Source organism: Uranotaenia lowii, chromosome 2, assembly GCF_029784155.1.
Source record: "Uranotaenia lowii strain MFRU-FL chromosome 2, ASM2978415v1, whole genome shotgun sequence".
Classification (NCBI taxonomy): Eukaryota; Metazoa; Arthropoda; class Insecta; order Diptera; family Culicidae; genus Uranotaenia; species Uranotaenia lowii.
Window position 1 is genome coordinate 184,133,112 of NC_073692.1, and position 27,692 is coordinate 184,160,803.

Genomic DNA, 27,692 nt, shown 5'->3' on the forward strand with positions numbered 1-27,692 from the left:
CTTTCTGAAAGGAAGGCAAAACATATTCAGCACAGTTTCCTTCAAAATCCATCATTATTAAATCGATGGCTGGAAAACCCGTTGATTGTTCAAAAATTTCTTTGCGTTAGTGTGGAAAAGTATACAAACACTGTCAAAAATGTCTAAAAAGTTCAAATCATGTGTGTTGGAGTGAGGCACCTGATAGGCAACCACGGTTAAGGGTCATCAGAAAAGTCAAGGCGTATACCAGAATTTTTAATTTTTAATAAGCGGAAAACTAAGTGTAGGTAGATCGCTAAAATGTCCCGCAAATTTTTCTCCGATTAGTAAAAAGTGTTGTCTAGCTATGATTCATTATAACTTTATCTCAAACAAAATTTTTTGCTAGTTACAGAGCTCGTTAGTTGTATAGTCGGTACCAAGGCAATGAGACAGATGATATCTAATGGACGACAAAAAAACCCTTGTAAAAAACCCTACTTCTAACAAACTCCAGCTGTTGAATCCTATGATATTTCTGCTCCTGGCAAGGTCCCTAGCAGATTAAAATATGTAAATATTTGCTGTTTTGTTTTAAATTTCAATGTTTTCTCTATTTATCATCAAACCTATCTCGCCGTTTCCGCTCAAAGCGACGCGTTTCGGTGGCCAATTCGTGGGACAGAGCTTCAGGATTGTCCAACAGATGGGTGCTCAAAAACACCTCCATGAGGCAGGCCGACTTGGAGGCAATAAATTGCATAGAATTCCTTCCGGGAAACAGAGCTGGTACGGCCAGATAGGGGCTGATAACGATTCGAATTTCCGTTGGAGTGAGATAACCTCGCAGGGTCAGATGCTGCATCATCTGCAGATAGGCCCGGGCAAATTCCAGCTTCGGTCCCGAAAGTTCGTGATGAACCAAATTAAGAACGTCCAGGGCCACCAGCCGTCGGGGGATTCCTTCGTTTCGGGCTGCTGGAAGGATAAGTCATTGAGATTTTCTTAGAAGACAGAATTCAAGCCAACATTCAAGCCTTACCGCACAGAATATTTAGAGCCCGTTCCGGCAGGATCAAAATTTTGTAGGAACGAATGAACCGATGCGTGGCCATGGCGCACTCCCTCGGGGAAGAAAGTTCATTCAGCATGTCAATCAAATTTGGGTTGCCGGATTCAATTTGTTGATAGATCTTATCCAGACTGGTTAAATTACCGGAGGAAAGAAACAAGCCGAAATAGGAGATATCTATACTTGAAAAAAAAAAAGAAATAACGATTAATTGAGGATAAATTGATATCGCCGTCTTCATTACTTTCTGATAGATAATCCAAACATTGCATCAAAGCCAAATATTGTTTTTGGGAAACAATGCGTCTTCCAAGAGTGGTTAAAGTTGATTTTCTGTAATGAAAGAAAATTATAAGGATAAGATTTTTCAATTATTGCCAGGTATTAAAAGTCCTTATTTAAAATCAACTGCAACTTGAGAATCGATTTTCAATACAAAGAAGAATAATTCTATTTTTTACATATGTTTTTCAGTTCTTTATCATAATTATGTTTTTGAAGTTGTTTGTTTCTTCATAAATTCTTAAACTATGTTAAAATGTTTTACTTGCTTGCATAAAATTACTCCCTGATTTGGTTTTATTTGTTAGTACCCAAATCTCCTCTATGCAAAATTGGATCGATCAATTCTCGAACTATTAAAAAATATATGGATTAGACTGGCCCATATAAAAAATCCTTCACGGAAAATAAAAAAAAGGTAAAATTTACCTTTTTGCGAGGTGAATTTTTTCCACCCCTCTTTCGAGGTAAATTTTACCTTTTTTTCATTCACCTAGCAAAAAGGTAAATTTTACCATTTTTCAATTCACCTAGCAAAAAGGTAGATTTTACCATTTTCTCATTCACCTAGCAAAATAGTAAATAATACCGTTTTCCCATTCACTGATTTAAAAGGTAAATGCTTGTTTGTTTGATTGGTTTCTTCAATAATAATTAATTAAAAAAAAACACAATTCATGAAAAAATTGGCATTTATTTGAAATAAATAGGAACTGTTACCTTATATTTATTTTTGAGATATATCACCGTGTTCTTTAAAAATTGTTGAGGCAAGTCCTTTGTTCGCCAAGCTCGTCAGGTCCGGCTTGTCCGGAATAATATCTGAAGGCTGACGGGAATACAACACGAAGCTCTGTGGGCCGATCTGAAACAAAAGCAAAGTATTATGAAGAGAACCAGCACAACTAAATGAAATCTAAGAAAACACTTACCATTTTGTTCCGATTTTCACATATTGTGCACGAAGCAGAACTTGTTCCTAAACGGCAAAACAGCTTAACCTCAATAAACGGATTCGTCAAATATTTACTTTTTTCGAGATGATTTGTACCGTTTTGTTTAGATCAATCCAGGTCAACTTCACCTCGCTACGAGGTAAGTTTTACCTTATTTGGATTTACCTTTCTTTCTAGGTGGATTATACTTTTTGATTCAGCTCAATTCAGGTGAACTTCACCTCGCTACGAGGTGAAATTTACCTTTTTTGGATTCACATTTTTTCTCGGTGAATTGTACCTTTTTTCATTCTTCGTTTCAGGTATATTTTACCTCGCTGTGAGGTGAGTTTCACCTCGAATAGGTAGAAGTTACCTTTTTGGCTTTTGCGAGCATTCACCTTTGCTGTCTCGGTAAATTTTACCTTTTTATTATTTTCCGTGTTATATTCCACGCGGCACCCCCTAGGTTGATTTAGGTGAAAAAATGACTTTCTGAAGGTTTCAGGTCAGTTGGCAAAAGCACGAGCGATATATTAAAGAAATGGGATCAATTGGGATAACTCATCACAGTCAACTCGTATCGCTTCACAATCTACTACAAACTTGTTTGTTATTGTTTGAACTACAATTCCAGAAATTCTGAGCTTTCTAGCATACTGGAAACATATTTTAGAACACAAAGAGTGAAAGTATGTCGTCTTATATATAAAAATGGAGGCGTTTTCTTTGTGATAACATCACGTATGAATGGTCGGTCGGAATGAAGTGAAATTTGGTATCCGAGGGTTTTTTGGGTCAGAGATGGTTTGTATAATACTTTCAAGAATCTCACTTTTATGAAAGGGGGGTCCCCATACAAAGTTATCTCTTCTTCATATCTTCTTATATATAAAAATGGAGGCGTTTTCTTTGTGATAACATCACGTATGAATGGTCGGTCGGAATGAAGTGAAATTTGGTATCCGAGGGTTTTTTGGGTCAGAGATGGTTTGTATAATACTTTCAAGAATCTCACTTTTTATGAAAGGGGGGTCCCAATACAAATTAAACTTTATTTGTTACGATTTCCATAAGAATCTATTGGCGAGCACAATGCAGTTAAGGACGTGTAGATGAAATTAAACATTTATTACGATTTATACTTTAGAAGGTAAAACGAAGTTTACCGGGTCAACTAGTTTTTTATAAATTTTGCCGAAAATCTCCATACAAATTTCAAGTCCTTTACGCCAGCTCGTGCTTCTACCAAATGACCTGAAACTTTCAGAAAGTCAGTTTTTCACCTAAATGCACCAACCTAGGGGGTGCCGCGTTGAAAAAATTGTTGTAAAAATCATCCCATACAAATTTGGTCCAGTCTAATATGAATGCACCTTTCTCTTGTGTCTATCTCCCCATTGTAGAATGGAAAAATCTCAAATAATCATTTCTTGATTCCATAAACTCTCCAATGCTGCATTTGGCCCAATTGTATGTATATATGTATGTATGAAAACCCACCAGTGACTGATAGGTCTTTCGACCCGAGTCGGTACGGGAAATCTCGATCGCACATTCAAATATTGTTTATGTTTAACTCATCAACAAAAATTGCAGCACAATCAAGTGGTCCGTTACCACACTCTTCAAACTGTTCGAAACAAATATATGATCCTGAAAAGGTACCTTAGTAACCTACTCATGATTCCAAATTTGCCGAGATACTCCGGCTGACTTGAACCCACAATCCATTCTATAGCAGTCTTCCGATCGTTTGATGTCCTGTCCATTCCCCTTACTAAACACCATGATAGAGCTAAGCTATTCAACTGGTAGTTATTTATATCATTGAATATTATTTAATCTTTCCACGGAAATTATCACGGATACTTATCTTTGTGTAGAAAATTTAGTAATCTTCCAAGTAAGTAAGCCGTGACTTATTTAGACGACATTTAAAAACCTCATGCACAGAAAAGGAACTGTTCCCAAGCCATCAAAAATTTCTCTCCTTTGCTGAATTTGGCGCAATTGGCTGAAAAAGTTATCAAGTGCAAGTTATGCAATAAATTGTATGAGAGCCCCCTTTCCATTATCCCCTCCCCCAGTAGAATAAGCAAAGAAACTTTCATATTGAATTTGGTTTCTTTCGTATGATTAGTTCTATAGATATGGAACAAAAAATGTCTTCATCTAACGCCGACGCATTTGTGCCGCGCCCGACGCAAGCTACCTAACCAAGAAACACCAATCCTGCAGCACAACAGCTAGCTCATACACGACACGCAAGCACGAAAATCCAAACCCCCGGTGAGCTAGCCCGGGCGTGTGCTCGTTTGTTTTTTCGCTCGCTCATTTCGCAACTTCGGGGAGCCGGGGAGTTTACGAAACGCGCGCACACCCAATCTCCCTGCTCAATTTTTTTGCTGCTCGTTTTGCTCTCAAATTGCCCGTTAGGATTTTGAGGAATAAAATGAGCGCGTGAACAAAGAACATAAGTGTGAGAAAAACTTTTTCATGCTCTTTGGGGCCGTTCACTAATTACGTAAGCACGATTTTGGAAATTTTCACCCCTCCCTCCCCTCCTGGTAAGACAAAGTAAGATTTTTGGAAAACCCCCCTCCCCCCCCCTAGTTAGATCTTACGTTTTTTATTCTTTGAGAAATCGACACGTTTTTTTTCAAAAATAGTTTGAAAATATTAAAAATGTGACATACATGCTTCAAAGCAAAGCACTTTTGAAGTAAAATTAAAAAAATATTTTCTATACAAAACAACAGATGAAATGTCATAAACGATTGAAGAAAACATTATTCAAGGCGTAGCATGTTTGGGGTAACAATAATTTTCAATAAATTTCCACAATCGAATAAACAATATAAAATCCAAATTCCGATTTAAAAATAAGAGATCAAGTTAGCACAAGGTACCATAAAAAAATTGTTATGTTTTTTACCTGAAAATCTAAAAATCTTTAAAAAATATCATTATATACTATTACAATTATGGCAAATTTTTTTAACGAAATGTAATCACGTTGTCAACTAACCTCAAACCTCAGACTCATTCAGCGGTAAGCGATGATGTTTTAGGATTTTTTTTTGGTAAATCGTTTGTAAAATTTAGAGTTGGTCATCACAGGCTTATCAGTAAAGAAACTGTCTAGAAATTCATTATTAAAGCTGATATTAAAAAAAAATTTCTGGATGAAGTCATTTTCGAAATATGATGGATTCAAATCGGGGTGTCACAACGCGCCATTTTCCTTTTTGTTTATATGAATTTCTCAGCTCATAAGATTGTTATGATGAAAAGCGAAAACCGACGATCTTTTTTAACAATGTGATTTAGTTTTTTTGATGGCATATTGGTTTGAATTGGTTCTCTATAAATTTGATAGAACCTGCAATTTTTTTATTATTTCCAAGACATTCAAAGATAAAAAACATAACATCAAAATTAACCAATAAATCGGTAGTGAGTAAAAACAACCTGAGTAATATGGTTCCGTATGGCTGTGGCTGTGATGAACTTTTAATGTAACATTTCTTACGTAAGATTTTTGGAAACCCCCCCTACCCCCCTTGTAAGAGATCGTAAGCAAACGTGAAACCCCCCCACCCCCCCTATGTGCTTACGTAATTAGTGAACAGCCCCTTTCGACACACTCGCAGCGATGGAAAAAAATCGCTTCAAACGATTGTGAGCAGCGAACGACCAACATTCGGACTCGTTCCAATTGCTACTGGCAGACGACGCCTTGTGTTCTGTTTATGTTGCATGGAGAGATCTCAGAGAGCGACGAGTGACCCGAGATTCGAAGATGCAAGAACAGCAAAAATCCTGTTGCGTGCACTCGCAACGCTATCCCATATCTTTCATTAATCTTGTTGTGCGTGGTTACGACAAGCTACGAATCTCGAAGGATACAACTCCCGAATCTCCCCGATCACGGTGTGTTACAACTTGCGATCGGATCGAATCATGGTGTTCATAATCATGATTTTTTGAATGATCCTGCTTTGTTGTATGTTGCTTGGTCGTTCGTTCGCTAGTCGTTGGATTCGATTCGTTCGCAATTATGTAGAAAGATAGCGACATGGAGTGTTATTGCTGTACTGTTGAAAAAAAAAATCCCTCCGATTGTGGGTGGGAAGGGGGTGGGGCAATTTCTGTTTTATGACCAGAGCAACAGGTAAACATATGACCCATTCCAAGCGCCCCTCAACTGGAGAACCGATTTTTATTTTTCACTAGCTGACCCGGTGTGCATTGCTACACCTTCCAAAAACAAATGTAATTTGTAAAAATTTATTCAAATTTAGATTTTTGTAAGCATTTTTTTTTTAAATCAAACCTCATCATGGTTTAGAACCAACAACTTTGAAATGAGAGCTGCAGCTGGAGTTCCGAATTGCAATTCAAAGATGGTATTAGTTATTTACTGAAGCTTGATCTCTAAATTTGTTTTTCAAGATCTGAAATTTGTACTCTGTTAGCTTCAAAATGACTCAAATAATGTTAAAATTTACGGATTTTTCACCTTTTTTTTCCCAAAGTGGGAAGTTACGAACTTCCATAAAAACATTTTTCACATCAATTTTTGAGTTATGGGGATTTTTTTTTATTATCTGACGGGTTTGCGCCGGGGGTCTTCAGATTTTCCCCAAAATTGAAAATTTGGTTCATTTTTGCGACTTAAAAACACATGTATTTTTTCAGATTTCTAACATTTTTATTTTTTGAGTTAGCTTCGGTTAGATTTTTTTGTAAATAAAAAATAACCATTTTTCAAAGCTACATAACTCTGTTGTTTCTCAACGGAAATTATAAAATAGCACATCAAAATGCATTGAAATTTTATCAGCTTTCCAAATAGAATAGTTGAAAAAAATTAAATAATGACCTTCAACATGAAAAGTTGTAAATAAACTTTAAATGGCGTCTAAAAGTACCGTCTGCACCACCGAATATTTTGCAAAAAATACCATTGTGTAGCTCGATTTATGATGCAACTTTCATCTGAAGACACCAAAGTGGGCCATTAACACCTTGAAGAGTTATGAAAGAAATAATGACAATAAATCCCTTTTTTTGCATCGAAAACAAACAATGGTCGAACAACTGCACTCACATATGGAGATAGCAAGCACTTCTAACAACATGGAAACAAAAGAACTTACCAAAGCAGGTAAAAAACACTATTTTTTCGTCCTTTTCAGACTGCCCTTACTCGCATAACAGTCCCATATGAATTTTCGTCATTATAGGTCAACATAAGGCTTCAACATAAAAGACTAAAAAAAGAGGTTTTGTTCTAGAAATTTCGAAAAAAATATCAATTCGTGGCAGTCCTATATGAAATATACCTGAATAACAGTCCCATATGTGAAATACCACGGATTTGGTTACTTTTCAATGTTTCTTTCGGCGAAATAGTCTTTGGTTTATTGCTTTGAATCATTTAAACATTTTTTTAACTCACTTGATGTCGAATGATGCACACTAGTTTTCGAAGGCAGGTCTGACTTTCTTAGGAATGACTTCCTGAGCAAAAAACTATCGGATGCAATCAAAAATCGTAAAAAGATTCAACTTACAATGTGGAATTCATGATATATTTTTGCAAAAGTATGTTTCTTTTTCTTACAATTGCATTTAGAAGTTCAAAAATGATCAAATTCAAGTCTTAGAAAGTAGCTTGGTGAGAAAAATATATTTTGTATGGGACTGTTATGCTAGTAGATTCGAAAAAGGTTTCAAATATGGTCGATTAACAGTCCCATAATGAATAAAAATGGCGCTCTCGACCTTACCAATAACCCAATTTCGAAAATTTCAGGCCTAACGATTTATTATGACAACCGAGAAACGATTTTCGTTTATGCTGAAAGTGGTGGTCACAAGTTAAAAATATATTCCAAAACAGAAAAAGCTGATTGTCTCGCTTGCTTATTTTTGTATATGGGACTGTTATGAAAGAAGGGGCGGTAGATTGTTGCAGCTTAACTGACTTCATGTTATATCCAAAAATCTATTAACGTATTTGTTTATACCCAGTTTTGCACCAGGTCACAACAAGTTATGCACATTTTACTGTCATTTTTAGAAGTTTATGCGCTAAGTTTTGCATCCGTAATTCCCCTGATTTGATTTAAAATGGACGGTGGAACACTGAAGATTCGTGTGTGAGCGATCGAGGTAGCAAAACGCTGACGACGAATTATGTTTGTTCTAGTATGGTAAACCTCAAAACTGGGCGAATGTAGAAAACGAATACGGTAAAAGTATCATATTTCCATCATTTTACAGCCTGGGCTGGCCATACTGAGCTCTTTGATTATTTCTACAAAATTTGTGCCACTTTCTCAAACTTTTTTGATCAATGGGAAAGAATTGTGGTGTCCAGTGCTTAGCTCCTGATATAAAAACTATGTATAGCACGTCTATATTTAACTTTTTTAATCACATTTTTGTGATCCCAAACACAGGAACTGAACCTTCTACTATTGGCATTGATTATGCTTCACAATGATCTTTGATCGAAAAATTAATAAGTTACATAGTATGTGACCAGGTTGTAAAAGCAACATTCCCATTATTAGTTATATCACTTAAACAATACGATACTCAAAATTTTGGTTAAAATTCAAAGTCAGTTTTGCTGCAAACAATCTACAAAGCACGAAGAAGTAGTGTTTTTTACCTGCTTTGGTAAGTTCTTTTGTTTCCATGTTGTTAGAAGTGCTTGCTATCTCCATATGTGAGTGCAGTTGTTCAACCATTGTTTGTTTTCGATGCAAAAAAAGGGATTTATTGTCATTATTTCTTTCATAACTCTTCAAGGTGTTAATGGCCCACTTTGGTGTCTTCAGATGAAAGTTGCATCATAAATCGAGCTACACAATGGTATTTTTTGCAAAATATTCGGTGGTGCAGACGGTACTTTTAGACGCCATTTAAAGTTTATTTACAACTTTTCATGTTGAAGGTCATTATTTAATTTTTTTCAACTATTCTATTTGGAAAGCTGATAAAATTTCAATGCATTTTGATGTGCTATTTTATAATTTCCGTTGAAAACAACAGAGTTATGTAGCTTTGAAAAATGGTTATTTTTTATTTAAAAAAAAATCTAACCGAAGCTAACTCAAAAAATAAAAATGTTAGAAATCTGAAAAAATACATGTGTTTTTAAGTCGCAAAAATGAACCAAATTTTCAATTTTGGGAAAATCTGAAGACCCCCGGCGCAAATTGTCAGATAATAAAAAAAATCCCCTTATGCCAAATATCAGTACGCTAAAAAATCCTCTTTTAAAATATGGTCCCTTCTTTAAAAAGCTCTTTATCTTAAACTTACATGGGAGCTCCCCCATCTTTTCCAATTTTAGGCCGATTTACCCGGCTTGAGTTTACATAAATTTCTAATTGAAAGAAAAAGATTCGCATATTGGAATTTATTGCACATTGTACTTTATGGAATAGAGTTTTGAAAACCGATCAATAGCGTGAATCGGGACAGTTTTTTGAGAATATTCCTAAAATTCTGTGTTATGAGCACTTCCAGCCCCTGATTAGCTTTAGATGATGTATTTTTGGAGTTAAAAAATAAGCTATAGAAATTTGAAAAAAAAAACCATGAAAAGGACTTTTTTTTAAACATTTTCAAACAGCTTTTTCCACCATTCTCACCCTTCGAAGCAGTTTGAATATCTATCCTTTTTGCGCCAAAATTATGTTAAAAAAATGTTTCGCCATATGCCAAAATCGTTGACATGAGACATTATAGCTTGAAGTTTTCCCAAACAACACTTATCATGGTATGAAAATTATCGATTTTATACAGTGCAATTTTCTTTTTTAAATAAATTTATTAAAGCAAAAAATATCAGTTGCATCACTCAATAATTTCTCCGCGTTTTTAATTTTCTCTTTGAAAGTCAAATATACAAAAATGTTGTCAAAAACAAATTTCTAAGTTAACATTTGTCCCGTATATTGGGGCAAGTGTAAATGCAAAGCTTATTTTCAGATGCGTCAGAGTAATGGCTTCAAAATGGATTTAATACGTATATCTGTTTGTATGTTTTATCAAGTTGCATTGATATATCTGCAGTATTACAGCAGTATAAATTTATGTTTGTTATTCCACTTTTAACGAATGCTGTTCAAAGCAAATGACCTTCATTTACAAAGACATTTAAGAATTTTAAATATCCGCTTCAGTTTCAACATTCGGAATACCCCTCCTGGTCTTTCCAACATATTAAATCGTTTCGAAGATGAATTACTTAAAAGTTTGACGTTTGCCCTTGCCCCACCGTGTAAGTTGACAGGAGGAAATATTGTTTTGAACACTTCAAAAGTATACTAAAAATTTCTCATAAAAATGTTGCTTCCAGTTGAATATCAGTTCTGAAGTCTCACTTTTCAAAAAAGAAGCGGATCAAAAGTCTCTTTTATGCAGCCATGTAACACAAAAACACTTTTCATGTTAAGTTCGTACTTGAATTGGTATGTAAGCAAAAATAATAAGCTCATATTTTCATTTCTAAATTCGTTTCAATTGTGCATTTGGGCCGAAGTAACAATTTCATGAAGAAAACATATTTTTTTTATTTTTTGATAACAGAGAAAAGTTGAACCTTTGAACATGCTGTGACACTCGCGTGTGTTGAATCCTGCTTGTGATATAGCCCAGTTGGCAAGTCAGTTGCCTCCTGAGCTGATGTCCGCGAGTTCGAGCCCAAGAGTAATCATCGAACACTGTTGTACCGGATAAGTTTTTCAATAACTGTTCGCCAACTGCAACGTTGATATAAAGTTGAGAGTGCATTAAAGTCTGCTTCATTTAATATTGGAACACAAACAATTGCGTGTAGTTCAGTCATTTATTAACGAATTCATAATTTGTTTTTCATACAAATGTAGCATTTTCTTTACTCTTTCATAAAAAAAAATTAAAAAAATTATTCATTGCTGTTTCGAAGAAATTCTCGTACTTTTCCCGTAATACGGCACATTAGGCGGCGCACACCCTTTTCGTCCACCGTTTTGGCGATTTGATTCCACCAGTTCTTCATTTGAGTCATGTTCCTAACAAGTTTTCCCTTTGCCTTAAGCCTCCGCTTCGTGATTGCCCAGTATCTCTATCGGCCGGAACTGGGGGCAGTTTGGGGGGTTGAGGTCCTTCGGTATTACGCTGTAATAACCGTTTGCTGTAATGGCAGCTTGCGAGGTCCGGCCAAAACATTACTGGTCGGTCGTAGGCACGAATAAACGGCAGAATCCGTTTCTGTAGGCACTCTTTTTTGTAGACTTCTGATGTCATTGTCTTGTCAGTGAGAAAGACTTTGATTTTCTGTCCACAACTGCATATCCCCTGCCAAATCATGTACTTGCGGGCGAATTTATCCGCAAACACGAACTTAAATTTTGCAGGTACATCCCCCCAAATAAAATTTTTGACCTGGGATTTGCCCAAAGTCCGCCTTCACGTAGGTCTCATCGTCCATCAGAATACATCCGTCGAACTTTGTCAGTACTTGGTCGTACAGCTTTCGAGCACGGATTCTGGCCACATTGTTCTGCTTCAGCGTCCGATTTGGCTGTTTGCTGGCTCGGAATGACCTTATTCCTTCCCGGAGATGAATTCGTCGCACCGTACTGTGAGCGGCCTGGAACTTATTGGCCAAATCGCGGTCTGAAAGATTGGGATTCCTCTTGACGGCCTTGATGACTTTCCCACGCAGTTTCCGGTCGACAGTTCCACTCCGACGCTTCGAATGCGGCTTCCGAGCCGTCGTCAATGTTTCCTTGTACTGCTTGATAACACGCCATACGGTATTTCTGGGCATTTTAAGCTGTTTAGCTAGCTTCGATGCCGACAACAATGGATTTTCAAGAAAACTGTGCACAATTTGATCCCTCCGTTCGGCTTCCATGGCGGTTGTTTACAAAATGCTATCGTTTGGTGTTATGACATAAATACATGGTGAAAGGTAATGAATTTCCCGACACGTGGGTGAAAAAAGTTTCCAAATCCGTCCACTAGGAGCGCCACAATGAGCAAAAGAATTTGTTCCAATATTAAATGAAGCAGACTTTAGATAAAATAGCCCGGATTTGTCAGGCTCGGGTACGTGCTGAAAAAATTCTGCCAACCTTATTTTAAGGCTTGGTTTTAAGTTCAGCTTTGAGGATCTGATGGCGATTTTGAACCGGTGCACACAGGGGTAAAACATGAAAAAGGCGATCAAAACTGTTTTCTGCCGAAACGGTACGTTTTAGACCTATAGTGTCTTCGAGACAAATGGCCAACATCACAAGGGCTATAAAATTAGTTTTTTGAAAAATTGATTAATCCACCTAGTAGTGAGTTAGAAAAACTAACTTTTTTAATATCCATTTAAGAGCTATATTGTCTGAGAAAAGTTTTGAGCTTGTACCAATTCTAGCAACATTGCTAAAGAAGTCATAGCTGTAACATCAATCGTTTCAAAGTTATGACAATTTTTAAAAAAATAGCATAAATTTTCAGTTTTTTCAACAGAACTTTTTTGCGCGTGATTTTTCCTATAAAATATGTTCTAGAGAGTTTTGAAGGCAAAAAAGTTGTACACTTTTGTTGAATATACTTTATAAAAATTTTGATGTTTAAACGAGATATCTTAAAAATACTTGACAAAAATAGTCATTTTGAACTGGTCATATCTCCTGAGTTCGGACGAGTTCGGTTACATGTTTTACAATTTTGCATTTAGAAAAGTATCGCCTTTCAAACAATATACTACTCAAAGTGGCCAATTTTGATCTTCATAGCGTAAATATCAATAGAAGTGAGCCGAAAGTGAAGTTTTTATACTAATTTGAGCATAACTATTACTATTAGACTGCAACATGTAGGATTCCTAATAGTAGGCCTACTTGAACCACTTGGACTTGAGATGGTAGATGGGCTCAAATTAGTATAAAAACTTCATTTTTATCTCACTTCTATTGACATTTACTCTATGAAGATCAAAATTGGCCACTTTGAGTTTATATTGTTTAAAAGGCGATACTTTTCTCAATGCAAAACTGTAAAATATGTTCACGAACTCGTCCGAACTCAGGAGATATGAACAGTTCAAAATGACTATTTTTGTTAAGTATTTTTAAGATATCTCGTTTAAACTTCAAAATTTTTATACAGTATATTCAGCAAAAGTGTACAACTTTTTTGCCTTCAAAACTCTTTAGAACATATTTTATAGGAAAAATCACGCGCAAAAAAGTTATGTTGAAAAAACTGAAAATTTATGTTATTTTTTTAAAAATTGTCATAACTTTGAAACGATTGATGTTACAGCTATGACTTCTTTAGCAATGTTGCTAGAATTGGTACAAGCTCAAAACTTTTCTCAGACAATATAGCTCTAAAATGGATATTAAAAAAGTTAGTTTTTCTAACTCACTACTAGGTGGATTAATCGATTTTTCAAAAAACTAATTTTATAGCCCTTGTGATGTTGGCCATTCGTCTCGAAGACACTATAGGTCTAAAACGTACCGTTTCGGCAGAAAACAGTTTTGATCGCCTTTTTCATGTTTTACCCCTGTGTGCGGTGTATCAAACAAAATCGTTAGCCTATTTAGTGGAACTAAGTCGAGAAATTCTCTCAGGGCGCATCTTTATGATCTTCAATATGGTAGGTGTCGCCATTGTAGTTTGATGGCCCCCAAAATTACGTTTTCTCGTACTTCCGACCTCCAGGTATCTTCCATGCGCAGGGCGAAATAAATCAAATTACACACACGCATATTGGACAGCTTAGGAATTATGTTTTCTGCCGTTTCTCAGTCTAGAACTAGGCAATCAAAGTACTACGTTACGGTTTGAGGCCCATTTTTCCGAAAACACTTGATTACAAAATAAACTAATATATCCTCTGACAGCTTTAACATAATTTGAAAAAGTGATAAGGTATTATCGAATTCAGTGTTGTATGCTTCTTAATAATCACTGTTAAAGTTACATATATAGCAGTTCATTTGCCGAAACATGTATTTTGAAAGGCCGCCGTCCACGAAATTGACAAGCTGATCAAATTTTTGGGTTCCTCAAATGTATCGCTTCTTTAAACAGAAATTCAACTGTTTTATTCTTGGAAGACTTCTTCAAAGTTGCCCAGTGAAGAAAGATAGGGTGAATGAACGAATAGCTCAACATGAGAACTTTCAATTGAATTTATGCTAGAACGAAGTTACCGGCTAGAAGTTTACGAAACTCTTTAATTTCCAGAATCAATTTCGTTTAAATGGGATAGCAATTGGAGCAAAAGCATTGAAGTCTTATTTACATTTCTTACTCAAGGATGCTACATTGTAGTCAGATATGAATGAAAGCCAAGACGTGCCAAAGCGATTGGAAAGTAACAATATGTTGAATATTTACCGTACCGAAAACCACACGGTCATCAACATCTCCGGAATATGTTATGTTGAAGTTTATCACGTTTCGCGCAATCGCGCGCACCATATCAAAAACATGCGAAACGTTCCTATCGTTTCAACTGCGCTCGGTGTAAGGTTTCAACCTTTATAAAGTCAGCACTTTCGACCGAGAGCGCCTAAGATAACGATCGAATGTCCAAGTTGTACAAGTGAGAACATTCTGTGATATGATCATTATGCGCGCACTCGTGGCCACGGTCTTGCTGATAACGCTAGTGTTAGTGTCGATCGTGCTGATAAACGCTAAATCGCGATCGGTTGAGGAATCGTTAGAGATTTTGGGAGCAGGAGATGGAGAAATTGATGGTGATTCATACGCGCAGCCTGATGGGCTGGAAACTGTCGAGGAGATGGAGGAAATTGGTTCCGATGAAGTGACGTTAGATTCTCAAGAGCTCAATACGGATGCCGTCGATACGGAGGATGATGATGGGCTTCTGTTGGATTTGTTAAGTGGTGAAAATGGTGAGGGTGGGATCACAATCGGTGAAGCGGTTAAACTTTTTAGCCATGAGGCGGGGGCAACAGATGATGCCGAGGAACTGACGGAAGAGGAGAAAGAAATTCTGTTCACAGATGGATTCACCGTAGACTATGAAAGTCAGGAAAAATTTGAAAAGGATGTCTCCGATGTCAGTCGTTATCTTACCACGCAACGAATCCCTCTGGAGACCGATTCAATCGAAGAGGTTACGGATGCAGCCCAAAAAGAAGACACTGAATCAACCGTTGATATTCCAAAGGATTCGAAATTTTTGGAATCACGAACCCTGAAGGAGATTAAGAAGCGCGCCAAGACCAAGGATACCAACGGGGGAAGAAAAACTTCACAGAAACCGGAAACTCAACCTTCGATGGTCCCACTCGGATATGAACCGGAAAGCTACCTGATGGTTGATCCGGAAGCTGAAACTGAAAGCACCGTTACTAGCGGTATGTTTATTTCATGTTATTTTATGAAATTTACGTTCAAACGTAAAAGTGTTCATCTAGCTCTCCAACTGTAAATTAAAAGTGAAGTTAAGTGTGCTGCTTTTTTTTAATTAGGTCGTATGGGCCAATGACAATTCAGAGAGTTAAGAGAAAATTTCGGGATCGTTTTTCCTTTAAAGTTGCGTTTATTTCTAGTTTGTAATCACTTCAAAGAAACGCACATAACTTTAAACTTTTTCCAGTGTACATCGGTTCATAGTTTTTTTCTCGGAACAAACTGTAGAGATGGTACATTTTTTCCAGAACATCAATTGAATTTTGTTTGCTTTGAAAAATTTCATTTGAAAATACATTTAGAAGACATACACATGTATTTGGAAATGAGGCCCTCAGGATCAGATGGGTGCTAGTACAAAATCATCAATTTTGAGTTAAGTATAATGACCTATCGATTTTTCATGTTTCAATATACATCTGGTGCAAAACTCGAATAATTGAAAAAAAAAATTTGAACACTTTTTCTATTGAATTTAAACTCTCATACAGGCACTTGCATCCCTTTAATTCCAAGCGCCTCAAATATAAAATCTGAATAATCTTTGTTTATTTAAATTTGAAACATTTTTTAGAATATTTAATTGACTTTGGAAACAAAAGCTTGAGTTTTTTTAAAAATCAGTATTTATGTAGATCATCAGTACGCAAGCTAAATAAAAAAAAAGTTGCATTCTTTCAGTCATTTTAATGCATATCAGTGTTACGATAAAGAGAAAACTATAAGCAGGTCATATGCAACTTCAGTACATTGAATAATCCCTGGTTCAATTGATTGAAAATGCAATAGTTTCTATATTGATTTTCAAATAAATGTGAGTTTTAATTAGACATTCATAAAGAGGTTTTGGAGCAAAAAAAAACTACAGTTCTTTTTTTTTGCCACATAAGAAAACTCAGCTTGACATATTTTGATGATGTATTTTTAAAAAAAAGAAACATTCTTGTCTTAAATTGCATTCGTTCTTCGAGCATAAGAATAGTTGTAGTAGAAGTCAGTTTTCGCATGGACAAAATAAATCCGATAAGATGGTGAAAACCAAGTTCAAGAAGATGTTCGTAAGCTACAAGCTAAAATCCGTTCAGTTTTTTTTAAGCAAATTTGCTTGAAAATACGTTTTAAATAAACAATGAACACGAATCATGTACGAATTATGCTTAAATGTGTAACGATTCCAAATTTTTCCACCAGTCTTTAGGTTATCAAAAATGCTATAATTCATCAGAATAACGTACGTACGTCTGAGTGGTTGAGTTGTTAGCGTTGTAAGACGGTAATCGCTGATCCCTCTAATGGCATGGGTTTGATTCTCGAAACTGGGTATAATATGTTAATCTTTAGTTGTCCACAGCTCACGTCATTTATTCAGTCTTTATGTCTAATTTTCAATATCTCAAGTTGATATTCCTTATGTGACAAAAGACATAGGGATTTGAAAATATTGAATGCAAGCCGTTTTTTATTCAGTACTGTATACTAGCTTAACTTTACAAAAAAGAATATTTTGAATATAGAATTGAAATGAAACATCTATACTAGACTGCCCCAAATGACCCGACTTTTGAAAAAGTTATACGCTGCAGGCTAAAATTGGTCCTGGGCCTAGTACAAGATCTCATGCCAAATTTGGGCCAGATCGGACCACGGGAAGGGGTCGCTCAACGAGCCTGAAGTTTGTATGAGATTTTGAGACATTTTGTTCGAGAGGAACATGAAAAACCAGTTTTTCGTCAATAACTTTTGTCTCCCTCGACCGATTTCTTTCAAAAACAGGTTTTCTTAAAGCCTAAACTATGACAAATATTTCATCTGAAGGTTGCATTTCAATTAAAGTTAAGATAAAAAAGTTATTAAGCTTCAAAAATTGGTTAACTTTTTTAAGGGTGATATTCATCACTTTTTTAATGAGGCGAATAAAGTCCGACCAGAACACTCAATGTGAAATGCATGCCGTTTCGTCAAATATTGACCGATTTTAACCATTGTTGTTGCGCTCGATTGCACTTTTTAATGTTTTTTCTGATATTTGAATTTGGATGATATTCACTTGATAGTTCGGAAAGAAGTAAGGGCGGAAAAATGCTTGACAATTTAAATAAATTGCATAACCACAGGGGCTTAGGAACATGACTGGACGATTTGTGATGCCAATTAAAAGATAAATTTAAATTAAAAGATGTTTAGAGTGTTTTTTATTACAAAAAATAATGAGATTGACACGTGAAGTTATTCAAAATCTTTTTTTTATTCATAGAGTAATTAATAAAGTTCAAATTATACACAATATCGTAGCAATTGCTTCTTTTCGAAGCATGCACGGTAACAGAGTTTTCAAATAAATTTCTTTGAAACTTAATGCGTACATTAAAAAAAAGAAATTTCAAACATAAACACAATTCACTCTAAACCGAATAAAACACTTTGTTGGAATCAATTATCAATATTAACCTTCATTGTGTATCAAAAGAAAGCTACAGCTAATATAATAAAAACGTGAGAAAAATATAAAAGAACCTTTTTCGAAAAATTATCATTTCATTGGCATCATAAAGCGTTGGTCCATGTGTTTTTCGATATAAAAATATGTTGGCGGTTGGTTCTGAGAATAACAACAATTCTGAATAGATTTTTTGAGAAAAAAAAAAAGATTCTGAGTTAGGTAGAAAAGATGAAACATAAACCCCACCCAAAGGCGGATATATGTACAATAGACTGCCCCAAATTTGTGTGGAAAATTTAAAACCTGAGCAATATTATGCGCTTTAGGTTAAAATTGATTCTAGTCCTAGTACAAGATCTCATGCCAAATTCGGGACAGATCGAATTACGGCAAGGGGTCGCTCAACGAAACTGAAGTTTGTATGGCATATTGCTCGGAAGAAACATGAAAAACCTGTTTTTCATCAATAACTTTGGTTTCCATTGGCCGATTTCTTTCAAAAACGGTTTTTCTTAAAGGATGGTATTTATCACTGTTGATGAGTTGGGCCGGTCGAACATATTGACGCCTCATTAACAGTAATGAATACCACCGTAGAAAGTTAGCCTATTTTTGAAGCCTCATAACTTTTTTTTTCTAAACTCTTATCGAAATGCAGTCTTCGGATGAAAATTTTTTCATAATTTAGGCTTTAAGAAAAATTATTTTTGGAAGAAATCGACCGACGGGAACCAAAGTTATTGATGAAAAACTGTTTTTTTTTTATTGACATCACAAATCGTCCAGTCATGTTCCTAAGCCCCTGTGGTTATGCAATTTATTTAAATTGTCAAGCATTTTTCCGCCCTTACTTCTTTCCGAACTATCAAGTGAATATCATCCAAACTCAAATATTAGAAAAACATTAAAAAGTGCAATCGAGCGCAACAACAATGATTAAAATCGGTCATTATTTGACGAAACGGCATGCCTTTCGCATTGAGTGTTCTGGTAGGACTTTATTCGCCTCATTAAAAAAGTGGTGAATATCATCCTTAAAAAAGTTAACCAATTTTTGAAACTTAATAACTTTTTTATCTTAACTTTAATTGAAATGCAACCTTCATATGAAATATTTGTCATAGTTTAGGCTTTAAGAAAACCTGTTTTTGAAAGAAATCGGTCGAGGGAGACAGAAGTTATTGACGAAAAACTGGTTTTTCATGTTCCTCTCGAACAAAATGTCTCAAAATCAAATCCCATACAAACTTCAGGCCCGTTGAGCGACCCCTTCCCGTGGTCCGATCTGGCCCAAATTTGGCATGAGATCTTGTACTAGTCCCAGGACCAATTTTAGCCTGCAGCGTATAACATTTTACAGGTTTTAAATTTCCCATACAAATTTGGGGCAGTCTAATCTATACCCAAAATTATGGTTAAAATTTTTGATTTACATTCGCCGAGACCACACACTCAATAACGGTGAAATGATGCATGTTAAGAGTGTATTCGAAAAAAATGCAATACTTTGTTTTGTAAATAACTTTTGAAGGCGTGAATGAAAATTGATAGTATTCTCAGAGAAGTTACCTAGCAATGTAATATGTAGGGGAAAATCGGGTAAGACGGACACTTTCAATATTTCGAATATTACAATAATGTTTGGCACAAATCTAATGATGGGAATATGTTCACCTAAGTGTTAATAGTATAGTATTAACATATAGTATTAATTTTTCACAAAAAAAGAAATATCCTCATCATCTTTACAGAAATAATAAAAAATACCCAGCTAGGTTCTAGAGTGACGAAAATCTTATAATTTTTGAACACCACTAAATAAGCTTTAATGACCTTAAAATCATCTTGATCTAAAATGTACGCACTGCAACATGATTTAATTTATTTATTTATTTATTAGTCTTCGAAAAAATATTGATTCGCACACACTTATTGTTCTAAGACAGGGGTGAGCAACCTTTTGAACCAACGGGCAAAATTAATTTTGGTATCTTGTCGGCGGGCCGCACTTAATTTTATTTTGTGATAATTGTTAGAACTTCACGTCATTTTTCATAACTACAAATTTTTGGCGAAAAAAAACTGAAATAGAAAAGAAAAAACGAATTCACGTTTACAAAAACAGTAATTCGCGGCAGTTACAACACGGCTTTATAAAAAAAACCCGATATTTAAAAGGTACCTCGCTAAATCTTTGCCATTTTTAAATTCTAGAATTTTTATCCTCATTTTCATCATTTCAAATCTTATTAAGATATCATTCCGATAGGATTTCTAAAGCTATATTTTGACTCTGGTAATGTGGATTACGAATTATAAGTGAAATTACTCAATTAAACGATGTTTGTGATCAATTTTCTATCAAATTTCTGAAAAAAAGCATCACAGATAATCGTCAAAGACATTTTGGGTGGAATCACAAAATTTAAGATATCAATTGTTTTTATCAAGAACTTATAATTTTTGTGGGTTGATTCATGTTGATAAACAATCTAAAATCGTTCACCAAGGCTTTATTATTTAACTTTCGTAATTTTCGTCAATATTCAGAAATAAAAAAAAATATATCAGAAGTTTTAAGTTAAATTTTTTTTTGCCATTGGATAGAATAATTTAAAAAAATAATCTGCTGAGCATATTTTTTATAATTCAAATTTATATTTTTGCTTGAAATGAAAATAGGTTATGACTTCACTAAACCGGCTTCGAAATTCCTTTGACTATGTGTAGGTTCCGATTTTTGGCTGTTATTCCGACTCACGTTAATGGATTTTGCTCTCAAAGTAGAAGGGAAAAAGTATACTAATAAAAGAAAAACACTCCAATGTAACGTTATGGTAATAAACAATATTGCATTTAAGCCTTAAACAGAACATAATAAACGCTTAAATGCCAGAAAAAATTTAACATCCTGAAATTTTCCTAACTATCCATGGTAGAAAAAAGTTGAGGCATAAACATTTGAAAAAGCTTCGCGGGCCGCACACAAGGGTCTCGTGGGCCACATGCGGCCCGCGGGCCGCGGGTTGCTCACCCCTGTTCTAAGAGATGCCTTAACCTATTTTTAAATGATTGCTTAGACATACCAAAATCAAAAATACTAACACACTCATTAAAATAATGATTACATGCGTCTATTGGGTTGTAGTAGCCATACGTGGTTCGATGAGATGGAATCCAAAGAAGCATTTGGTTCCTCAGCGGGCGTGTAGGAGCATACAAATTTATGCAATCCAGGAGATCGTTGTTTTCAATATTGCCGCTCAGTAAGTCGAATGTGAATAAACATTGCAGGAACTTCCTTCTACGGGATAGCGTTTCAAGATGAATCAGGTTACATCGATGTTCATAGGGATGATTTACCCATTGTTTCTCAATTTTCACCGTCATTAAATATTTGATTTTTCACTTTTTTTTTAATAAACACAAACACATACAGGATCTCAATGAAACTTGATGTTTCCTCGAAAAGGTTCCTTTTTCTTAACTCTAAGCGTACATCTTTCGAGGATATGAAGGCTAGCATCTTACAAATGCTAAACCCACCAACCCACAGAAAGTGTACTATGTGTGTCGTGACCGAGATTCTATCTCATGTCCGCTGGCTTAGATGACTTTAAGGCTGTCCTCTACGCCACGGGCTGCGACTTTAATCAATTTTAAAACGCGTTTTCTGCCGAGGAATCTAGCAGCGAATTCAACTCGATGAAGTAAACTGAATAATAGAGCTACAGCTAGACTTGTTTCATCTGACAATTTGGCCTATTGGTAAGGTGTCGGAGAGGTAATCAATAGAGTCGAGTTCTATTCCTGTTCGAGGTGGTTTTTTTTCATATGCCATTCATGATTGTTTTTTTGTTATTGTTGCATTATACGGCAAGAAGCATCATCCGCCAAACAAAGCACAAGAAACATAAAGTATGAGCGTGTGTGAATTGTTTGAATACTACAAACAGATCTAGATTATATTTTTATTGCTTTGTATGATGGATCTACGCCTCACTGTTTAGTGCAAAATGCATCCATCGTGAATGGTAAATGAAAAAAATCACCTCGACCAGGAATCGAATTCAAGTCTACTGATTACCTCTCCGACACCTTACCAATAGGCCAAATCGTCAGATGAAATAAGTCAAGCTGTAGCTCTATTATTCAGTTGACTTCGTCGAGTTGAATTCGCTGCTAGATTCCTCGGCAGAAAACGCTCATCGCGCCCCGATTAATTGTGCTTATACTGACCCAGGGGGGGATCTCATTATGCCCCTACAGTGACTGGTTTTCAGCATTCGCAAATGCAATTTTAAACGATTTTACCTTCTTTTTCAAGTTTCAGCCAATTAGGCAATAGACTATTTGAGTGTCTGAACACGAAACAATGATGTAATTCACATATTATAACTGTTCTCTATGGTAAAATAAGCGTTTTCCTTAAGGTGACCATTATGCCCTCATCTCCCCTATCTGATTTTCCATTGCCATTCTACCCCTAGGTGTTCAAAATTTGGTAACAATATGTCAAGTAGTTTTTTTTAGATAGAGTTCAATACAAAAACTTATTAACAGAATTTTTGGGCAGAATAAAAAAAAAATCATTTGGGAGACCAAAAAAGAGCTCGAAATCAACTATTTTTACCAAATTTCATATGGTAAATCGTTTAAGGAGCCCTAGAAGATAAAACAGTAAGCTAAAGTTATGAAGATTTGATGTGAATGTGATGTGAGATGTGTAGATGATTGATTCCATGAATGTAAGGAATGGGAGAGTTTAAATCAAACGCTATCTGAAAATTTCATTAGGGTAAATGATAAAAGGATACATTTTTTGCCTGGTTCGTCTAGCTGATTAATGAACCGGCCTGACTTCATTTTTACACGATAAAAAGCTCCCACCGCTAAAATAAACAAAATAAAATGGTCAAATCACGCGCAAAGTATTTTGACCGCTAGCGAGGAGACATTTTGAAAAATTTCGTGATGGACAGCAAAACGAAATCTCTGGTGGGCACCTGGAAGGTTTCCAGCCAAGAAATTTTCGTTGACGAGTCTTGCCTGGATGTTTCGGAGCACACACACGATGCCAAATAACTTGAGTCGAAAAATCTCGATATAAGGAGTGTTTTCGAAAAAAGCAATATTTTGATTTGGTTATAACTTTTGAATGCATGGATGTAAATTTGAACAAAATTTTAGCGAAGTAACCTGGTAATATAATGTTCACATATGCACATTTTTGTGATGTTCTGTTTAGTGGTTTTTGAGAAAGCGTCCAATGAAGAAATTTTTCGACATTAATTTTTGGGCAACACGTGCGCTACCTATAGTGCTCACTATGAACCACCTTTTTTTAAATCGATCTTTTTGATTACGTTAGCTGTTTCCCAAAACTTAACCTTCAAAATAACTCCAATTTTTAAATTTGTTCGAAGTCATAACAAGTTTAGCCAATTGTCATCCTTCGGCAAAAAAACAACATGTTTGACTTTTTAACACTCCTCCAAAGTGTTTGCGTAATGACACAATTTCAGATCCATTTTAAACTGAGTATAAACTTTGTATAAACCTATTGAACCCGAATAGACTTGCACCATGAAAAAACCATTAAGTTCATAATCACTATACCATGATTTTGATGGCTTGGACCATGACTTTTACGATCCACGATACCGTGAATACACATTGAAGTTGATAGTTTTCGACTATAATAATCATAGTTTTGACGATAATTATCTTGAAAAAGGGGTATTGTTATGCAGCGTAACCATGGAAAAAATGGTGATTTCCCGTACATTAGAAAGTCCAAAAATGTAAAGTTCATGATAATAACAGCTTCCATTTTTTCATGGTAAAACCATGAAAATTTTATTATTAACATTGTTCACCCACTGAAATAAAAATCTTTGCTCATCCGATCCAGCACAAGTAAATCAAGTAAAATGTTTTCCACTCGCGTGGTACCACTCAAACAAAACAAGGAAAATTTTCACATTGACATAACAAACCGTACACGCTCATCTTGAAGTCCTAGCTATCTAGGTACATACAGTGAAATATTATGTATTAACCATATATTTCATGGTTATCGCCATATTTACGGTAATTTCACAATACAACACAAATTTTACTTTTTAAAGGGATTGAAATTTTACATTGTTTTTCATTGTAAAGACGAAAACCATTGTTATTACAATGTAAAACCATGGTTTTGGTCTATTCGGGAAGTGCTTTGCAGAGAAAACGGACGCATTAGGAGACAGTCTTCATTGTATTTTTAGCCATTTATCGTCTCAATCGTTATGAAAGACTCAATAATTTGCAGTTTCCACAGATCCCTCCTCAAGTACTAGACATCAAATTTTTCAATTTTTTCCTCTTATTGTCTCTGGTTGGAAACCTGCCAGGTGACCGCTAAAAAGTACGTTTTGCTGTCCATCACGAAATTTTTCAAAATATCTCCTCACAAGCAGTCCAAATATTTTGCGCACGATTTGACCACCGTATTCTGTTAGTTTTACCGGACAGCTTTTCTACCTTGTAGAGATGAAGTTAGGCCTATTTTCAAGTCAGCTTGATAAAACAGAATTAATAATCTTCACTTTTATTTAAATTGTTGCTCACTATTGAGTTTTCTAGGACTTCTCTAACGATTTACCATGTGAACGTCGGTCAAATAGTTGATATTCAGCTGTTTTTGAATCTCCCCCTGGGTCTTTTTTGCATTTTTTTTTCCAATCCTGTCCAAAACAATTTGTAAATGAACTTCAGTGTTGGACGCTTTCTCAAAACCACTAGCCTGATTTTCACCAAATTTCGTATCCGTACACATTACATCACTAGGTAGCTTCACTGAAAATTTCATCAATTCCCATCCATGCATTTAAAAGTTATTCACGAAACAAAGTACTGCATTCTTTTCGTATACACTCCTTAGAACGCTATCTCAAAAAATCGTATGACAAATCGCTTTCCGAAAGTCCCAGAAAGTCAATTTTTAACTAAAATTATGTTTCTAGAGGTATCACTAGATCTCATGCATTTTTAAGTCATTTAGCATCAACATTCAAATTTAGATTTTCTCAACTTCCTTTGTACCCCTTTCGTGATTAAAAAAAAATTCCATTCCGATTTAAAAAAAAAAATGAGACAACACCAGATTACGAAGTTTTTAACAGTTTTTAGTCATTTGGTATCAAAACTGAAATTTAAATCTCTCCGATTTCTTTGGTGATTATTGAGAGTCAAAAACGGAACTTTGATCGCTTTGAGACAACTCTAAATCAAGTCCAATTGAGCGGAAATTTTTCACAGGTCAGTTTTTGGCACAATCTACAAAACGTATATGGTCGGTTTCAAAATTCGATGATGAAGTTTGTCAAAAATAACTTGTATGAAAGGCTTCATAGAATGATTGGTTGATGAACTCGTACTCATAAGATCTGTGCGAGTGATTTAAGTCATTTTGCTTAGTTTTTGTGCCATTGGTGACTATTTTGGTGAAAAAATTCGTACTGTCTGGCCATAGACAACAAATTTAGCGATCATAATATTGATACTCTTCAAATCTGTAGAAGAACCAATGATTCCAAACCTATTTTTTTGAAGTTATTGCTAGAAACGTTAAGTGTCCGATAGTAGACAAGTTTCCCCTATGTTCCAAATTTTAATGGTTTAATTTTAAGAAAATTTGACATTTTGTTAAAGAAAGAATCTTCTGATGCTTATATTTTTTTCAGAAGTTTTAAAGAAAGATGTTTTCTACTGAGATCTCTGAGTTAAAAAAATTATAATAAAGTTAGGATTCAGTTAAATTTTAGATTTTTTATCTCATAATCAATGGAAGTTTTTTAAATCTTTTCAGAGTTAGCATTTTAAGCCCGCAGGGTGTTATTATAAACCAGTTATTGAGGAGGATTTCTGGATGTTAAAAAAAAGTGTTCCATTCCAATTCAGAAATGTACTGCACACATATATCATAATAATAATCATTTTTACTGAGCATAGCAGCTCCAATGAAACTACTTCACTAGAAATTGTATGATATTGCTTTCGAGCCAATTTAGATTTATACTAAATTTTTCAGTAAAAATGTTTTTGGAATTTATATTACCATTCAGTTAATTTATAATTCCATTAGAAAATTACCTTGTCGATCATTTTTTATACCAAAACCTTAATAAGCAGAGGCAAATAATTTTATCAAGGCAAATATCTACGTTTGTTTTACGTGCCGAGAATAAGAATGTTTTCAAAGCCATTAAAGTTAGTTGAACCTCAGAAGATAATGTTTAGGACAATTCCATTTGAATTTAAAAAAAAAAATAAAAGTTCTCCGTTTTCTAGAAGAAATTGAATCCGCATTTTTTTTATCTGTTTGCATCCGTTGCAACTCTATCAGCTTGAAATGAACCTCGTGGCATGTTTTAGTCAAATTTCTCTGGTGTTCAAACTTATCTAGAATTCAAACTGTGATAATCACTTATTGTTTGTACCAGACAATTATTAAATACCGATATTTTATTAAATTCCAGATTTGGACCCTCTCACTTCGGAAACCTCTCCAAAAGTTCTCGGTCGAAAGCAGCGGGCTGCCTACGCCAACCCCGAAACGTACATCGTGAACCAAGAACCATTGACGGCAGATTTTGATGCCCCAAGTGATCATGACGATCCCTCTAACTATCACGTGTTATACGCTGAACCCCACGCAGCGGTAAAGCCACATCAATATCTGATGGATAAACCTTCGAAAAACAGAGACGTCCAAGCAGCATTTCGAGATGGCGCAGGAATGCCAACCGTTTTCAATCCACGCTTCTGGAATCCTCATCACATGAACATGCTGCGAAGGCCTCAATGTTCTTCCTGTGCCCAACATTCTGTGCCGCTGTGCAAAACATGCGGCAAATGTAGCCATTGCTGTCAGCACAGTGGCTGCTCCTGCGGCTGTTTGCGAGGACTAGCTTAGTGTGGGAGGGAACATCGATAAACATCACAAACCTTCATCTGATTTCTCCACGCCTATTTTTAAGTCTATCTTTGATAATAAATTAATCCCCTGAATAGTGTACGATCTACTTACCGCTTGTGGAGCCTTCTAAATCGTCTAACCAGCCTGTTCCACGCCGATGACATTGCCCATTGTTTCTGTCGTCAATGCACCGTTAAATTTCGAAAACTGACTAATTTTGAACGCTAGATACTTTCCAGAAGTGTTTTATTTTGATTTGTTTTTAACTCTGAAACCAATGAGCACTTGGATTTTGTTTTTGTTTGAAGAAGTTGAATTTACTTGGTCTCGCAAGGGTTTGTATTTATTATTGATTAATATAAATACCTACATAGGTACAAATACCTACCTAAATCATTCGAAATTAAAAAAAAAAAAATCAATTTTCATTATATACCTAAAAAAATTTATAATCAATTTTAAAAACTATACAAACTGAGCTTCCTAACCCTAGGTTTACAAAACTTTGTATGAATCTACATCTTTTAATTTCATAACTACTATACTAGCTGATCCCGTACGAACTCTGTT

At 35.3% G+C, this 27,692-nt stretch overlaps 2 protein-coding genes across 4 annotated transcripts; one reads left to right on the plus strand and one right to left on the minus strand.

Annotated features, from left to right (window-relative positions):
• Positions 1-341: 341 nt before the first annotated feature.
• LOC129747395 (uncharacterized) lies at positions 342-27,383 on the minus strand. Of its 3 annotated transcripts, none has more exons than XM_055741595.1 (4): positions 27,234-27,383; positions 1,278-1,366; positions 1,004-1,215; positions 342-939 (listed from the first exon to the last, which is right to left on the minus strand). In XM_055741595.1, the coding sequence occupies exons 2-4, from the start codon at positions 1,298-1,300 to the stop codon at positions 575-577; spliced, it is 600 nt and encodes a 199-aa protein (XP_055597570.1). In that variant the 5' UTR covers positions 1,301-1,366; positions 27,234-27,383; the 3' UTR covers positions 342-574. The 3 variants fall into 3 exon arrangements, with proteins under 3 accessions (XP_055597570.1, XP_055597569.1, XP_055597568.1); XM_055741594.1 differs by having other exon boundaries at positions 345-936; positions 1,004-1,210; XM_055741593.1 differs by having other exon boundaries at positions 348-939; positions 1,004-1,210.
• LOC129747394 (uncharacterized) lies at positions 14,864-27,162 on the plus strand. Its single transcript, XM_055741592.1, has 2 exons — positions 14,864-15,662; positions 26,683-27,162. The coding sequence occupies exons 1-2, from the start codon at positions 14,897-14,899 to the stop codon at positions 27,117-27,119; spliced, it is 1,203 nt and encodes a 400-aa protein (XP_055597567.1). The 5' UTR covers positions 14,864-14,896; the 3' UTR covers positions 27,120-27,162.
• Positions 27,384-27,692: the final 309 nt, after the last annotated feature.